The 14,678-nt window shown below is 30.5% G+C and overlaps 2 protein-coding genes across 3 annotated transcripts in view; one reads left to right on the top strand and one right to left on the bottom strand.

The window, feature by feature from the left end:
- Positions 1-709: 709 nt before the first annotated feature.
- LOC139514351 (uncharacterized) lies at positions 710-11,837 on the top strand. Its single transcript, XM_071303463.1, has 9 exons — positions 710-811; positions 973-1,125; positions 2,189-2,341; positions 2,625-2,984; positions 6,058-6,174; positions 6,726-7,098; positions 7,629-7,799; positions 9,363-9,454; positions 10,229-11,837. The coding sequence occupies exons 1-9, from the start codon at positions 757-759 to the stop codon at positions 10,510-10,512; spliced, it is 1,758 nt and encodes a 585-aa protein (XP_071159564.1). The 5' UTR covers positions 710-756; the 3' UTR covers positions 10,513-11,837.
- LOC139514353 (dimethyladenosine transferase 2, mitochondrial-like) overlaps positions 6,470-14,678 on the bottom strand; it is a 57,131-nt gene continuing 48,922 nt past the window's right edge. Inside the window, exon 12 of one of the 2 annotated variants that reach the window (XR_011662602.1) lies at positions 6,470-9,422. The gene's annotated coding sequence lies outside the window, so the exon portion shown is untranslated. The remainder of the gene's footprint in view (positions 9,423-14,678) is intronic. The other variant, XM_071303464.1, reaches the window with a different exon arrangement.

Genomic DNA, 14,678 nt, shown 5'->3' with positions numbered 1-14,678 from the left:
GTTTTAATTGAGATGTATTAAGTTTAAAACTTTAAATATTTTAGATGTATCTTTCATGACGTAAATGTACGAGATTACTATAAATACGTTGTGTAGGTTCAAGGAAACCCAATTCTATATATATTTTCAAACTGCAGCCCCTACATGTACAGAATTTGTTTTATCACGCAGTGGATTTTTTCACTTTCCGTAAATTCCGATCGTGCTATAAAAAGCAAATGGTTGCAATATGCAGCATTTACTTCTACTAAAAATGTGCAGGATTCAACATTACAGTCTAATTCTAATATTAGTATTTTGCTTTCAAGCATTTGACACAGGTAGGGAATTTGGGGGGAAATGGTTCAGTATTACCATATTGTACTTGAAACTATCATTGCTTGTAACCTTAAATTAAAAAAAAATTCACAGCTTGAAAAAAACTGGATTTTGTTATCTCCCCTTTCATGTGTTTTAACCTGCATCGGATTTTATTTTAAATACAATTCATTGGTACTATATTTATTTGGTTTAATCAATTCCAAATTCGTATAAAATTTTACATGCTGGGGTCGATTTAAAAAATATTTTGGAGAATCCTTGTTTTATTTATAAAAAGCAGTTGATGTCAGAAAATAGAAGCCGATCATGCCGGGTCATCGATATATATAGAAAGTAAGTCGAGAATTCCCAAATTTTTCTTTATAGTAAAGCCAGAGATATAAAACACAATAGTGTTATATGTCTCTGGTTTATAGTTAAACAAGTTATACCAACATGAAGTCTCCATCGTCCCGGGAGTTAGTTGTCTTACTTTTCTTAGCAATATGTGGTAAGGACCATTTTGCATTATTATAAGTAGCAAAATATTCAAGCAAAGTGTTCTAATCTTGCTTATTTACACACAATTATTTTCAAATACATGTACTTCACTAGTCAATTTCTGTCTTTTTTTATAACACGGCATTAAAATTTCTTTCAATCACAATTTAGACGCAAGAAAATATTGGTGTAACCAAGTTAAATATGAAAAGCCAACGTTTGGGTGCTGCGCTGGAGTGGTATACAATACAACAACGAGTGCGTGCTGCGGAACAAAGACATATGACAGATCGAGAGATCATATACATTATGCATGCTGTGCCGGTAAGATTTTATTTTAATTTTAACCCAGTATTTTATTAGTTAAATTATAGTTGGGTTGTCATAACGATGTTAAACATTCACAGTAGTCCTGATTAAGATAACTAATAACGAAACTTGGACATTGTACGTTTTTCATAATTCAGAAGTAGAAAGATAGCGAAATGTATTTTGAAATAAAGTAAACAATAGTAATATTTATCGCTATTTTGTGCATTTTTCCTTTGATCTTTTTTTGTGATAATTTTCATATCATGCTACTCGCTTGAGATGGAAAATTATCGCTAGAAACTAAGCAGGCACGTGACGTTGCTAACGAAATTGAGATGAAATTGACAACGTCGTCATAGGTAAAATAGCGATAAACAGATTATCATTGATCATCTCAACTCGATTGTCTTTCTCGCTTTCGCCGTCCCGGCTCAAGCGAGAAAATCATTCTCGTTGAGATGATCAACGATAATCTATAAATCTATATGACTTTGATAAACAATTGTTGGTATTTTATATTTAAATATACTATGCAAAGACAAATAATTAATAATGCTCATCATAATACCTCTTCATTAATTACGATACTCTATCCGAGCGTGAAATTATTTTGTATATCCCTTTTTCCTGAATGGGAATAAATAATCTTTAAATTTTTAATTAGATAATGATCTCGTCATGAAAATGCATGAAATATTTACCACTAGACGTAACGAAACCTACACAATCAATCAATCATTGGATAATTGAAAAGTAGATATATTTAATGCTGATGAAATAGACAGTGAGTAGCGTAACTGACGAAGCTCAGGGGCATTAAAACTACAGAGTTTATGTCTTGATACTTATTTGTCTTTGAGTAATTTTGCATCATCCTTTTAGTCGACTAACATTTAAAAAGACTTAACATCAAAGGTATTCAAATTGATCACTATCTGCTTGGATTTGAACTAATTAATATTGAAATATGTTTACCCGCCCCTTTATTAGTCTAAATAGTGTATCCGTGATTTTCGTTGCTTGCAAGGCATGGTCAACGTTAATTTCAATCATTAATTGCTTTTTTGTTCAATAGATATCCACGTCTATAAGCGATATGAGCAGACGTGTTGTGGAAGTGTGGTACGGAACAACATTGATATTGACCTGGAAGCCGATATATGTTGTGAAAACAAATTCCATCCGAAAACAGAAGGCGTGTGCTGTGACAATACATTTCATAAGCATGGTATGTACATATTTTCATGGTTTAGTCTCAATCTACGTATAAATGAGAAAAATCTAAATGAAGCAGGATTTAAGGCTGATGGTAAAATTTTCATCAGAATTATTTTGAAACTCAATCTCAACCGTTTCAACATCTTTATCTATAATTAAAATTACAAAATACAAATTTCCACACTTAAAATGTTAAACCTTTAATTTGTTGCTCTCTGTAGTTGGTTTTGAAAAGTAAAAAAGGTATATACATTTCATACATTATAATCCTGGTACCTTTGATAACTATTCAGGTGATAAAAATCGTCACAGCTGCTGTGGAAAATTGCTCAACGATAACAACAATAAAAAGTGTTGTAACGGCAAGCTGCATGACGTTTCTAAACATCCTGGAAAGAAATGTTGTGGTATTGAAACGTATAACAATTCAACCCATTGGTGTGACAAGCGGGATCCTGATATCATTCTTCTACTCGGACAAGAAACGTGTTACGGGGAGAAATACTTGACAAAAACCCAAATATGCTGCCATGGACAAATTAGGAAAATAATAAATAAGACAACTGTAAATGATGACGCTTGTTGTGGTACAACTACTTACAACTCCAAAGAAAATACCATGACATGCGATAATAATCAGCTCGTTCCTATAGGTAATGCTATGTAAAATATCCAGAGTCTTACTCTAGTGGAAATACCAACTACTGCAGTTTCAACCATTACACATATTTACAATTGCATTATGTGTCCCTATTTATGTAATGAAGCTACAATATAAACTGAAACAAAGAATTATTTGTATGAAAACTATGAAAATGTTGTACTACTGTTTAAATTTATGGATTGATTGATTGATTGTTGGTCACTTAATGTCCAGTGACAAATATTTCATGTACATTCAGGACGATAAATGTATGGACATTCCCACGATAATAACTTCTAAGACTTTTCCCTTCCCCCCTTTCCCCCCACAGAGCTATAGAAAAACAGTACATTTACGGGTGTTAAACGGACTCATTTTAGATGATACACGGACACTTTTTATGAATAGAATTACTCCGTGCATGATCGATCAGTGAGTTCATGGGCACGTTAACTTTTAATTAGATTTGAACTTTTTGGTTCACCAACATATTTCCTGTCTTTTTATTAAACAAAATATTTACGTTAGCATCAATATATTTTTTCAAACATTTCCAGTAAAATACTATTCATATCAGTACACTAAGGTATCAGATATTTAACTTCAAAAAAGGGGGGGGGGGTATGGTTTTCTCCTAAAAAAAAAAAATTTGATCCCAAATTTTATGAGAAACCAGATGCTATGCAGGGCGCAGCTTTATACGACCGCAGAGGTTGAACCCTGAACGGTTGGGGCAAGTATTGACACAACATTCAAGCTGGATTCAGCTCTAAATTTGGATTGTGATAAAAAGGTGACACAGCAAAGGTTTCTGACACAGAATGAATGTGGTCTAATGAACTTAAAATATTTTTTTTTTGTCTTTGAGCAATTCACTATGCTATTATATGCTACTATAATATAAAGTGCTTTTTATCACTGAATGGTAAAGATTGTTCTAATTTATCAGTTGGTAGCAAAAGTGAATATACATTGTATATTGTATAAAACAATGATTTAAGTTGATTCATGGAAGTAATGAATGAAGTAAAGAAAGATAACTCCAATTGAAATAGCACAATATTGTGCAATTAGATATTTCTTGCTATTGTGCAATTTAAAATATTTGCTATTGCACAATACTGTGCAATTGAAGATTTCTTGCTATTGTGCAATACTGTGCAATTGAAAATTTCTTGCTATTGCACAATACTGTGCAATTAAAGATTTCTTCCTATTGCTGAATACTGTGCAATTGAAAATTTCTTGCTATTGCACAATACTTAATATAATAATTTTGGATCCTGATTTGAAGCAACTTGAAAACTGGGCCCATAATCAAAAATCTAAGTATACGTTTAGATTCAGCATATCAAAAAAGCCCAAGAATTCAATTTTGTTAAAATCAAACTTAGTTTAATTTTGGACCCTTTTGACTTTAATGTAGACCAATTTGAAAACGGGACCAAAAATTAAGAATCTACATACTCAGTTAGACTTGGCATATCAAAGAACCCCAATTATTCAATTTTTTATGAAATCAAACAAATATTAATTTTGGACCCCAATTTGGACCAATTTGAAAACTGGGCCAATAATCAAAAATCTAAGTACATTTTTAGATTCAGCATATCAAAGAACCCCAAGGATTCAATTTTTGTTAAAATCAAACTAAGTTTAATTTTGGACCCTTTGGAGCTTAATGTAGACCAATTTGAAAACAGGACCAAAAATTAAGAATCTACATACACAGTTAGATTCGGCATATCAAAGAACCCCAATTATTCAATTTTTGATGAAATCACACAAAGTTCAATTTTGGACCCTTTGGGCCCCTTATTCCTAAACTGTTGTGACCAAAACTCCCAAAATCAAACCCAACCTTCCTTTTATGGTCATAAACCTTGTGTTTAAATTTCATAGATTTCTATTCACTTATACTAAAGTTATGGTGCGAAAACCAAGAAAAATGCTTATTTGGGCCCCTTTATGGCCCCTAATTCCTAAACTGTTGGGACCTCAACTCCCAAAATCAATCCCAACCTTCCTTTTGTGGTCATACACCTGGTGTTTAAATTTCATTGATTTCTATTTACTTATACTAAAGTTATTGTGCGAAAAACAAGAATAATGCTTATTTGGGCCCTTTTTGGCCCCTATTTCCTATACTGTTGGAACCAAAACTCCCAAAATCACTCCCAACCTTCGTTTTGTGGTCATAAACCTTGTGTCAAAATTTCATAGATTTCTATTTACTGAAACTAAAGTTATAGTGCGAAAACCAAGAAAATGCTTATTTGGGCCCTTTTTGGCCCTTAATTCCTAAAATATTGGGACCAAAACTCCCAAAATCAATCCTAACCTTCCTTTTGTGGTCTTAAACCTTGTGTGAAAATTTCATAGATTTCTATTCACTTTTACTAAAGTTAGAGTGCAAAACTAAAAGTATTCGGACGACGACGACGCAGACGACGACGCCAACGTGATACCAATATATGACCAAAAAATTTTCCATTTTTGCGGTCGTATAAAAATTTAATATGATCAAGCAGACGACAAATTAATGTTCTGCATGATTCCTAATTTTCCGAATACCGTATATTTAAACAAAAAATATTAGGGTTTTGGCGTTGAAAAGTAAATAGTTAAAATACTCAGAGAAGAACATACCACCCCTTCATGAAGCAAAATAATCGGTCAATAAATGTTTTCTTCAATATATGGACATGAATAGTATTTTGGACAATGCTGAAAGTGAAAGAAATAATGCTACTGACGTTTATATTTCAATAAAAAAAGACAGGGAATAAGTAAATAAAAATAAAATCTTATCAGAAGATAAAATCCCTATCAACTCACTTATGTTTTTCTGCACTTGTAGTCAAGTCAAGGTCCTCGGCTATCGCCTCGGACCATGACCTGACTACTTGTACAGAAAAACTATCCGACAATGGTTGTTACCGGCCTGTTTCTTTGTTACCTTTGTATAGTATCTAATACATAAACTTCTGGAATAAAGTGCAAGTGTTGAGTGCAAGTGAATGATGAAAAAAAAAGACATTACTGTGTTTGCTGTTTATTTTAAAGATTGACATTTTTTTCAGGAAATATGCAAGCAGAACCATTTTTAAAAATGTGTGGAGACAGACTTATAAATGAAAATATCCAGGGTTGTTGTGATGGAACACCATTTGATTTGCTCAATCAAATTTGTTGTGGAGGTTGGTAAAGTATGCTTACAAAAGCGTCTCAGTTATTAAAACTTTCATTGTACAATTTTGATCCAAATACTTTAAAGAAATAACATCTTTTATATATTTCACATTAAAACATTTCAGTTCTTTTTTAAATTTCTAACGATAGTTAGATTTTTATAGTTTTCAATGGATGGCATGATCATTTTTTTTTTATGTCATTATTACCTATTATCAAGTACAGATCAACAAAAGCAGGAAAAGACAATTTTTGCGGCTACTCAAATTTTTTTTTTCTTCATTTTTATTTAGAGAAAAAAACTTAAACATTAAATGATATCAAGAAGATGCTTTCTATGTATTTTGAGTGTTTGTGTTTGGTAGGTCGTTTTTTTAAATCATTTTTATGGGGGAAAGGGCTGCTTGAAGTCTTTAATTAACCATTACAGGCACATATACAAATATTACAAGCTTTTAATTGAAATACACAAACACAACACACAAAAGACCTCAATGAAATTTTTATTAAAAAATGATTAAAGATAATATACCTCTGATACAATATTTATGGCTTACAGGAACCATTTTGCATAAATCAAAGAAATGCTGTGATGGGAGAGAATTGGACACAGCAAAATATGTGTGTTGCAAGGGAGATACAATAGAACAACAGGTCAAGTTACAGCCTAACAGTGATGAATGCTGTTTACTGAAAAATGGTTCTTTTCAAACATACAACAGGAAATATTTTGAATGTAGTCTTACCTTAGGAGTTGCCCCAAAGGGATCTAGATGTGGAGCTTTGTTGTATAACAAACGTACAGATCTATGTTGTCAGGGAATACTGTTTAGAAATGGTACTCTCCAGAAAAGGAAATGCTGTGGTGTTAAATCCTATGATACTCAATGCCAGGAATGCCAACACGATGGCATCATAGATTTGGAAACATGGTAAATATACTTATACCATTTAAAAACCTATACAAGAGGGTCCTTCATTTCTCTATTCTTTATATTTTTTGCCTAATATTCTCTGAATTCTTAAAATTTTCCGTACAAGAGTTCAATCTGATAGTACTTTTGTTAAGAACAAGTTAAATAAAAAAAAATTTGTGTTGAAAACAAAATTGCTGAATATTATATATATACCTAACAATAACAAACAAATCATAAAAGAGTCATCATAATAAAAAACAAGATCAACATAAAAAACAAAACAAACACAGGATGATTACACTTTTTTAATGGACATTTGCAGTTAAATTTAAAGGACTTTTGCACTTTTAAAAAAGGACATGTCCATAGTTTTTGGAGTGCAAATGTCCTATTGTGTTACAGCTAACGTCCTGTGCCTAAAAATACCAGTGTTAACATAAAAAACAGTGTCAACATAAAAAAAACAGTGACAACATGAAAAAAACAGTGACAACATAAGAATACAATACTGAAGCTTGAAAGTTACAATAAATATTATTTTGTAGTAACAAACATGTCAAACATTACTGTGGAAAAAAAGAATATAACAAGGATAAAGATCTATGTTGTCATGGTAATCTTTATGTCAATGGAACAACCCAGAGAAAAGGCTGTTGTGGAATAAAATCTTACTTGAAAAAGAATAAAAAATGTCTTCATGGAGAAATCAGGGTAGGGTATGTATCATTTAAATGAAACATTTTTGTCCTAATTGTCAGGAGTCGGTTTCTATGAACAATTCTGTATACAATCAATTTTAGTCACAAGTTTTAATATGAAACCTACTCAAGGATTTTAAGAACATTTTTTTTTTTATCAAAATAGAACGAAATTTAATTATCTATTCTAATATGATGTGCTTCTTTCGCTTTGTGAATAAACCCATGCTCTAAATCCAATAAAATTTGTTTGCACATGCATATATTGACTACTGCAGAATAATGAATTTTATCAAATTGGTATGCATTTGATATATTTCATTAACTAAAACACTTCCAAACTCTTTTAAACGATGCACATGTTGTTAATAATTAATTTATTATGACTGTAATGAGTTGCAATTTGAAATTGACATATTTGACCTAGATACGACATCTGTTCATGCTGGCTGTTCAAACTCCTCCCTCTGTAAAATCATAATGCCAGTCATTTGCTTGTTTACAAACAAAAAAGGGAGTTTCATGGAATAGCCTTCACAAACCTTCTACGTTTATACACATTGGACATAGAAATTACCTTTATTGTCCAAATCAGAATCGAAATAATTGATGCAAGCTATTCTTTGTTGTAGTTTTAACATGGGTAGGCATTATATTCATGTTATTTTAGCTCGCTTGGGCAAAAATAATCAGGAATATAATACCTACCCTCTTTCTGCTTGGATGTAATCAAGGGGTTGTATTTGATTGTTCTCTACAATTATTATTTTTCTTAATTGTCATTAGTCCCAGGTCATTTGCTGAGTATATTTCCATTTGATTGGGTGGAAGCTATGTATTTTGTCAAAACTGGCATGTAAGATTTGATGCAGGGGCATTGACTCATATATACATTAGAACCTTTTGAATGACCCATAAAATAAGCAGCAGTCAGAATTTACTTATGATTTATTGATACATTTGTTCTCCTGATTATGCATGTGATACTTGCCACTAGTCAATAAGCAAACAATAGTCAATAACTATTTTAACCAAATATAAATAACCCTGTGTTAAAAGAGAACATACGTTTAACTAATTCAAAGGTCAATATAGATTACAACACGATGGGTGGCACATGGTGGGGTTCGTGTTGTTTATTCTTTAGTTTTCTATGTTGTGTCATGTGTACTATTGTTTGTTTGTTTGTCTTTTTCATTTTTAGCCATGGCGTTGTCAGTTTGTTTTAGATTTATGAGTTTGACTGTCCCTTTGGTATCTTTCGTCCCTCTTTTACAAATAGCCTTGAACTTTATCAAATTTCAATAATTTTTGGTACTTTAAACCTTCAGTTATTCATTCAATTATCAATTTGAAGATGTTTTTCTGTCCTCATACATTGATCATTTGAATTTAAGATATCCTTATCCTATAAAAATATAAATAAAAAATAGTGATAACCCACACCAATTAGGAATATTTTAAATAAGTTCTGAATGCATACATGTATTGGTTTCTAAACGTTGGATCACAACTAACTTAATATTTCCTGAATATATATTCAATAATTATCAACAAGTCTTTTTTATTTCTTCATCAAAGGTTTGTCTGTCCGAATTATTGTCAAAGAAGCTGGATTCAAAACAACCAAACATTGCTGACCTGGAACAAAAATAAAACAAGTAAATATAAAGGTATGTATCTTACACTATAAAAGGCTCATTTTTCTTTCACTTACTAAGCTAAATAATTATGCAACATGTAAAAACAAAATGACAATTTTAAGCATAGCATGTATATATATACCAATCATAAAAAAGAATATAAGAAGATATTTAGGGATGGGATTAAAAAAAAATCTTTAGTCGAAGAAAGACTAACACCATACATGACCATAGTTAAGATAAGGCAATCAATAGTCCACAAAACACAGAAAACTTAAGACTGAGCGACATTAGCCTCACAAAATCCGAAGTAAAAATATGCCAAGAAGAGGGGGAATCTTTAATAGGAATCCAAAAAATTGTACATGTTCTATGAAAAAAAAATCACAAAAATATCTTTGATCACATGTTATTGGTGGATATTTATCTCATTGGCAATCATACCTCATCACATCATACTGTAAAAATCGTCAATTTTTGTGGGTACCAATTTTCATGGATTGAGAATAAGTAGTTTTGCCAATGTCTGCTGACAACCTTTGAAATTCATGGATTGTCTGAATATCAGTACATGTACCAACTAAATCCACAAAAATTTATAGGCCATGAATAATAATGAATCCACAGTTAGCATCTTACAACTTAGAAAGACAAAGTCACCAATCAATCAAGAAATTATGCATCAAAATTATGAATTTATAGGAATTTTAAGACACTGTCAAGTTTTCTTGCAAACATTTAGAAAAAAAAGTAATTTCTATTTGACATCATTCTTCAACAAAAATATTTTTAATTACTTTTCAGTCCACAGTATTAGTTACTTAAATGGAAAAACATGGAAAATAAACAACAGGAAAAAATCCAAAAACGTTGTCTTTAAAAAAGACTGCAGGTGTCTATTTAAAGGGAAGAAAGAGGCGATATTAGTATCAAAGAGAATAACTAAAGCTGGCAAGATAAGAGGTCAATTCTTCCTTCTACCAATTCAAGACAACATAAGAAAATTGAAAAAGAAATTAGGAATAAAAAACAAAAAAAAAAGTTTTAAGTCGAAGAAAAAAAGGAAAAAGAAAACGAAAAGGGAATAAGGAACATGAATTTGCTTTAAATCTCCATTAATGGATCACTTTTTCCAATCCCCCTTTTCACATGAATTTTAAAGTGGGAAGTTTTTCAATTCAATATATGTCAAAATAATGAAAAAGTCTTCTAAATTTTTTTTTATCGCTATAGGTAATAATTGCCACTTGATTTTCTATATTCATGTATATACAAGTTTGTAGAGCATAAAAGAAGGCAAAGCTCTTATTATTTCAAACATTTTTTTAATCAAACTTTCAGGAATATTAAAAGAGAAATTGTGTCATATGTCTCAAATTGGGTATCAAGTGACTCTAGTCTTAAGCCAATCATTATCATTAGTTCTAGTCCAATATCATATATATACTCATTATGTTTAATATCATGCATATCATTATGGTCAACTATGATACATATCATTATGGTCCAATATCATACATATCATTATGGTCAAATATCATACATATTATTATGGTCCAATATCTTACATCATACATCTTCACAGACATAAAATTGTAAGGTTTGAGGCACAACAAAAGTTTATCTTTTTCCATGTCAATATCAATATCAACATTTTAGTTTATTTGAAGATGGTGTAAATTGTATTGATATTTTTATAAGTATATGAAGTTAATGAAATGTAGAAGTGATTTTCATTCACTTGTAAAATTTATTATCTATAGTGTTTTTAAAATATCTTTAAATTTATTTTTCATCTTTTTGATAAATTCATGGGATTGTAAAAATCACTTTGCAGTTGGCGAAGTAATTAAGAGTTATAAATACATGTCATCTATAAACACATACTGTAATTCAAGTTATATACCTGCATAAGGAAATTTACACTATTGTGTAGAAATTAGCTATTGTGAAATATTCTGTTTTGTTTTCTATTCAAAACAAATTTCGAAAGTGCATATCAAACCATATTTCATTTAATGTTTCATTTGCATAAAAATACTGCATTCATCATGCTATAAATTCACTGCCAACTCATGTAAAATTTACATTGTTTATTTATAAAAGTATTATAAAATGTGTTCAAAACAAATCTACCTGTTTGTTATTGTAAAAGATTTTCTAATGTATTTTTATAATTACTAATAGGAATTTTTGAAGATGAAAATATCTATTGATTTTTTTCTCTACTAAAAATATCTGTTTTGTTTGTGTTATTCCCTTTCTATATGCAAATCAATGTAAAGGTATAAATAAATTTATATTTTTTAGGCTCCTTTTAATAACATTTCTATAATATAAAAATTTCCAAAAATTAAAGTCAATTAAATCAAATATGGAATAATCCATTCAGAAAAATAATTAAATAAAAAAAGAGGATTAGACTGCCATATTTTCCGCTAAATGTAAATAATAAGTATTTCAGTGTAATTTTTAACAAGTTGGAGTTTATCCAAGAAATAAATAGGGCATGACATTCTATTTTTTACAAATCTTAACCAAATTTTGAATCATACAACCTAAACTGTTTTGTAAAAAGAAATATGATACAGTACTCATGGCCACAATATGTTAATAAATAACATTAACGGTACCAATTTTTTTGCACCAGATGCGCATTTCGACAATACATGTGTTCTTCAGTGATCCTCGTGGCCAAAATATTTGAAATCCAAAGCTTATATAAAAGATGAAGAGCTATAATCCAAAAGGTCCAAAAAGTATAGCCAAATCCTAAAAACAATCAGAGCTTTGCATGAGGGAGATATATTCCTTAATTTATAATAATTTCTAACATTTTGTAACAGCAAATTTTAATAACACGAAAAATCCGTATTTTCATGCCAGTACCGAAGTACTGGCTACTGGGCTAGTGATACCCTTGGGAACTAACAGTCCACCAGCAGAGGCATCAACCCAATGGTAGTAATAACATTAACGGTACCAATGTTTCTGCACCAGATGCGCATTTCGACAATACATGTCTCTTCAGTGATACTCGTGGCCAAAATATTTGAAATCCAAAGCTTATATAATGGCAGTATCAATATAGGCACATTTATTGGCCACAGAGTTAAAGGGTTCTTTATTTTTATAGGACATTCCTTAGTTATTGGTGATAGAACGTTTCAAAAAACTTTATATGCTGATGTTGATTTTTAAATGACCAAATTTTGCATGAACAAATGACCGTTACAAAAGACGAAACTTTAGTATACTAGTACTATCTCCTTAACCTCCTAAATTTCTTTTTTAAAATAGAATATGGTTATAAACTTGATATTTGTTTAGAGCAGACTCACTGATCAGTGTTATCCAACACAATGTTAGAATTCTTTAAATTTGATTTTTAAATTTGAAAAATAGGAAAATTTCTGCAATTATAACATAGTGACGTATCGAGAGCAATGAACTCTTCAGTGGCGGATCCAGAAATTTTCATAAGTGGGGGCCTACTGACTGACCTAAGAGGGGGCCCGCTCCAGTCACGCTTCAATGATTCTCTATATAAGCAACCAATGTTTTTCCCAAAAAGGGGGGGCCTCTGCTCTTAACACCATGAATGTAAATACATGTATTGTAAATTTTTCATGATATTTATAGTTATGTAATTGTACAAAATGTATATAGGTACAAATGTATATATGTATGACGTTGATATAAGGAAATGGCAAAAGTGAGTTTTGGAAAACGAGAACTGGAAGTATGAGTTCCAATGAAAACTTTGTAAATGTCTCACAGGTGATATTAAAAATTAAATGTATTATGACTGAATGATTTTTTGTTTAATTTATTTATATTAAACTTAATTATATTGTTTATTTGTTTTTGTTATTTAAACATTTCAGATTGTAGTGCAGTTTATGAAATATAATACTTGGGTTTAAAATACTAGTTGGTCTTTGCAACTACCGTTTGACTCCAAATCTTGATCAATCTTCAGTAGTGTACTTGAAAAAAATTCAATTGAGGAAAAATTTGTTAACTTAATAGGAGGCCCAATATGTTACCTTATTATGTCATAATGTCATGTTTAAAAAAATATCTGAGGTCACCAGATTTCTTTTAAGCAAATTCGTACTTCTAGACTAATCTGATTCTCTGTTTTAAAGATTTTGAACTGTCCTGTCTCAGGTCTCAGAACAGGGAGGTGGTTCTTGGTTGTTAATTGTCTGATTTGTAATCATACAACATCTTATTTTTATTAAATAACATAAGTATGCACATTTAAAATATAATAAGAATACAGAGAGCACACACTTGTCAAAGTTTCAATTTTATAATTTGAGAAATGATTTATTGAAAAACAAAACGGATAATTGCATCCCCGCTCTATATTGTGACCCTGTAAACTCAAAAATACATTTACATTTAACTTTAAAGGAAAGATCTTTAAATTAATGTAAATACTAGTATATGAAACTTATATCAACTTAAGATACATCCTGAATGACTTTAATATATTCTTATGTTAAATGGTGAAAGGAGCTCTTAATTCTTAAAATGTTTGTATGACACTTCGAAACACTGGATGAATGACATTATGTCACATGTCCGAAACCGAGAGGGTATCCACATTCCCTAAACAACCTACACAAAATATCACATTACTAGAAATTGATTTATAACATTTTGTGTTTGTTCCAAGGGTTTTTTTTTTTTGCTTAGCTCTCAAATTCATACTTTTAAAACAGGGATAAAGATGTTATTATATTATCAATTGGCCAAATCTTATACTAAATATTACCACAACTAAGTATATACTATTGCCTAGAATAATTTAATTCAACATGCAAGACAACAATGAAAAGTGAAATTTCACACTAATATGAAAATAAGGTGATGTGGTATGATTGCTAATGAGACAAATATCTACCAGAGTCTAAATGATGCCTATCAATGCAACTTTAGGTCATCATATAACCTGCAACAATGAGCAAAAGCCATACAATAAGATCATCTATATAAAGTCCAGACATATCAAAATGTAAAATAATTCAAATGAAATTTCCATTGTTACCTGCATAACTATATATCTGACAAAATAAGAGGAGATAAGACAGCAACACAACAACATAAAATTAAAGAACCTTAGTGAGTGTGCTCACATACCCCACATCCCCTTATTGTCACTGGAGAAATAAAAAAGCTGTAAGAAAAAAAATTGTTCAAGTAAAAAAAAATTGAATCATAATTTCCTGTCCATATGCCCATC

This window comes from Mytilus edulis, chromosome 3 (genome assembly GCF_963676685.1).
Source record: "Mytilus edulis chromosome 3, xbMytEdul2.2, whole genome shotgun sequence".
NCBI classification, from domain to species: Eukaryota; Metazoa; Mollusca; class Bivalvia; order Mytilida; family Mytilidae; genus Mytilus; species Mytilus edulis.
Note: the sequence above shows the minus strand (reverse complement) of the source record. Positions and strands in the feature narration are given on the sequence as shown.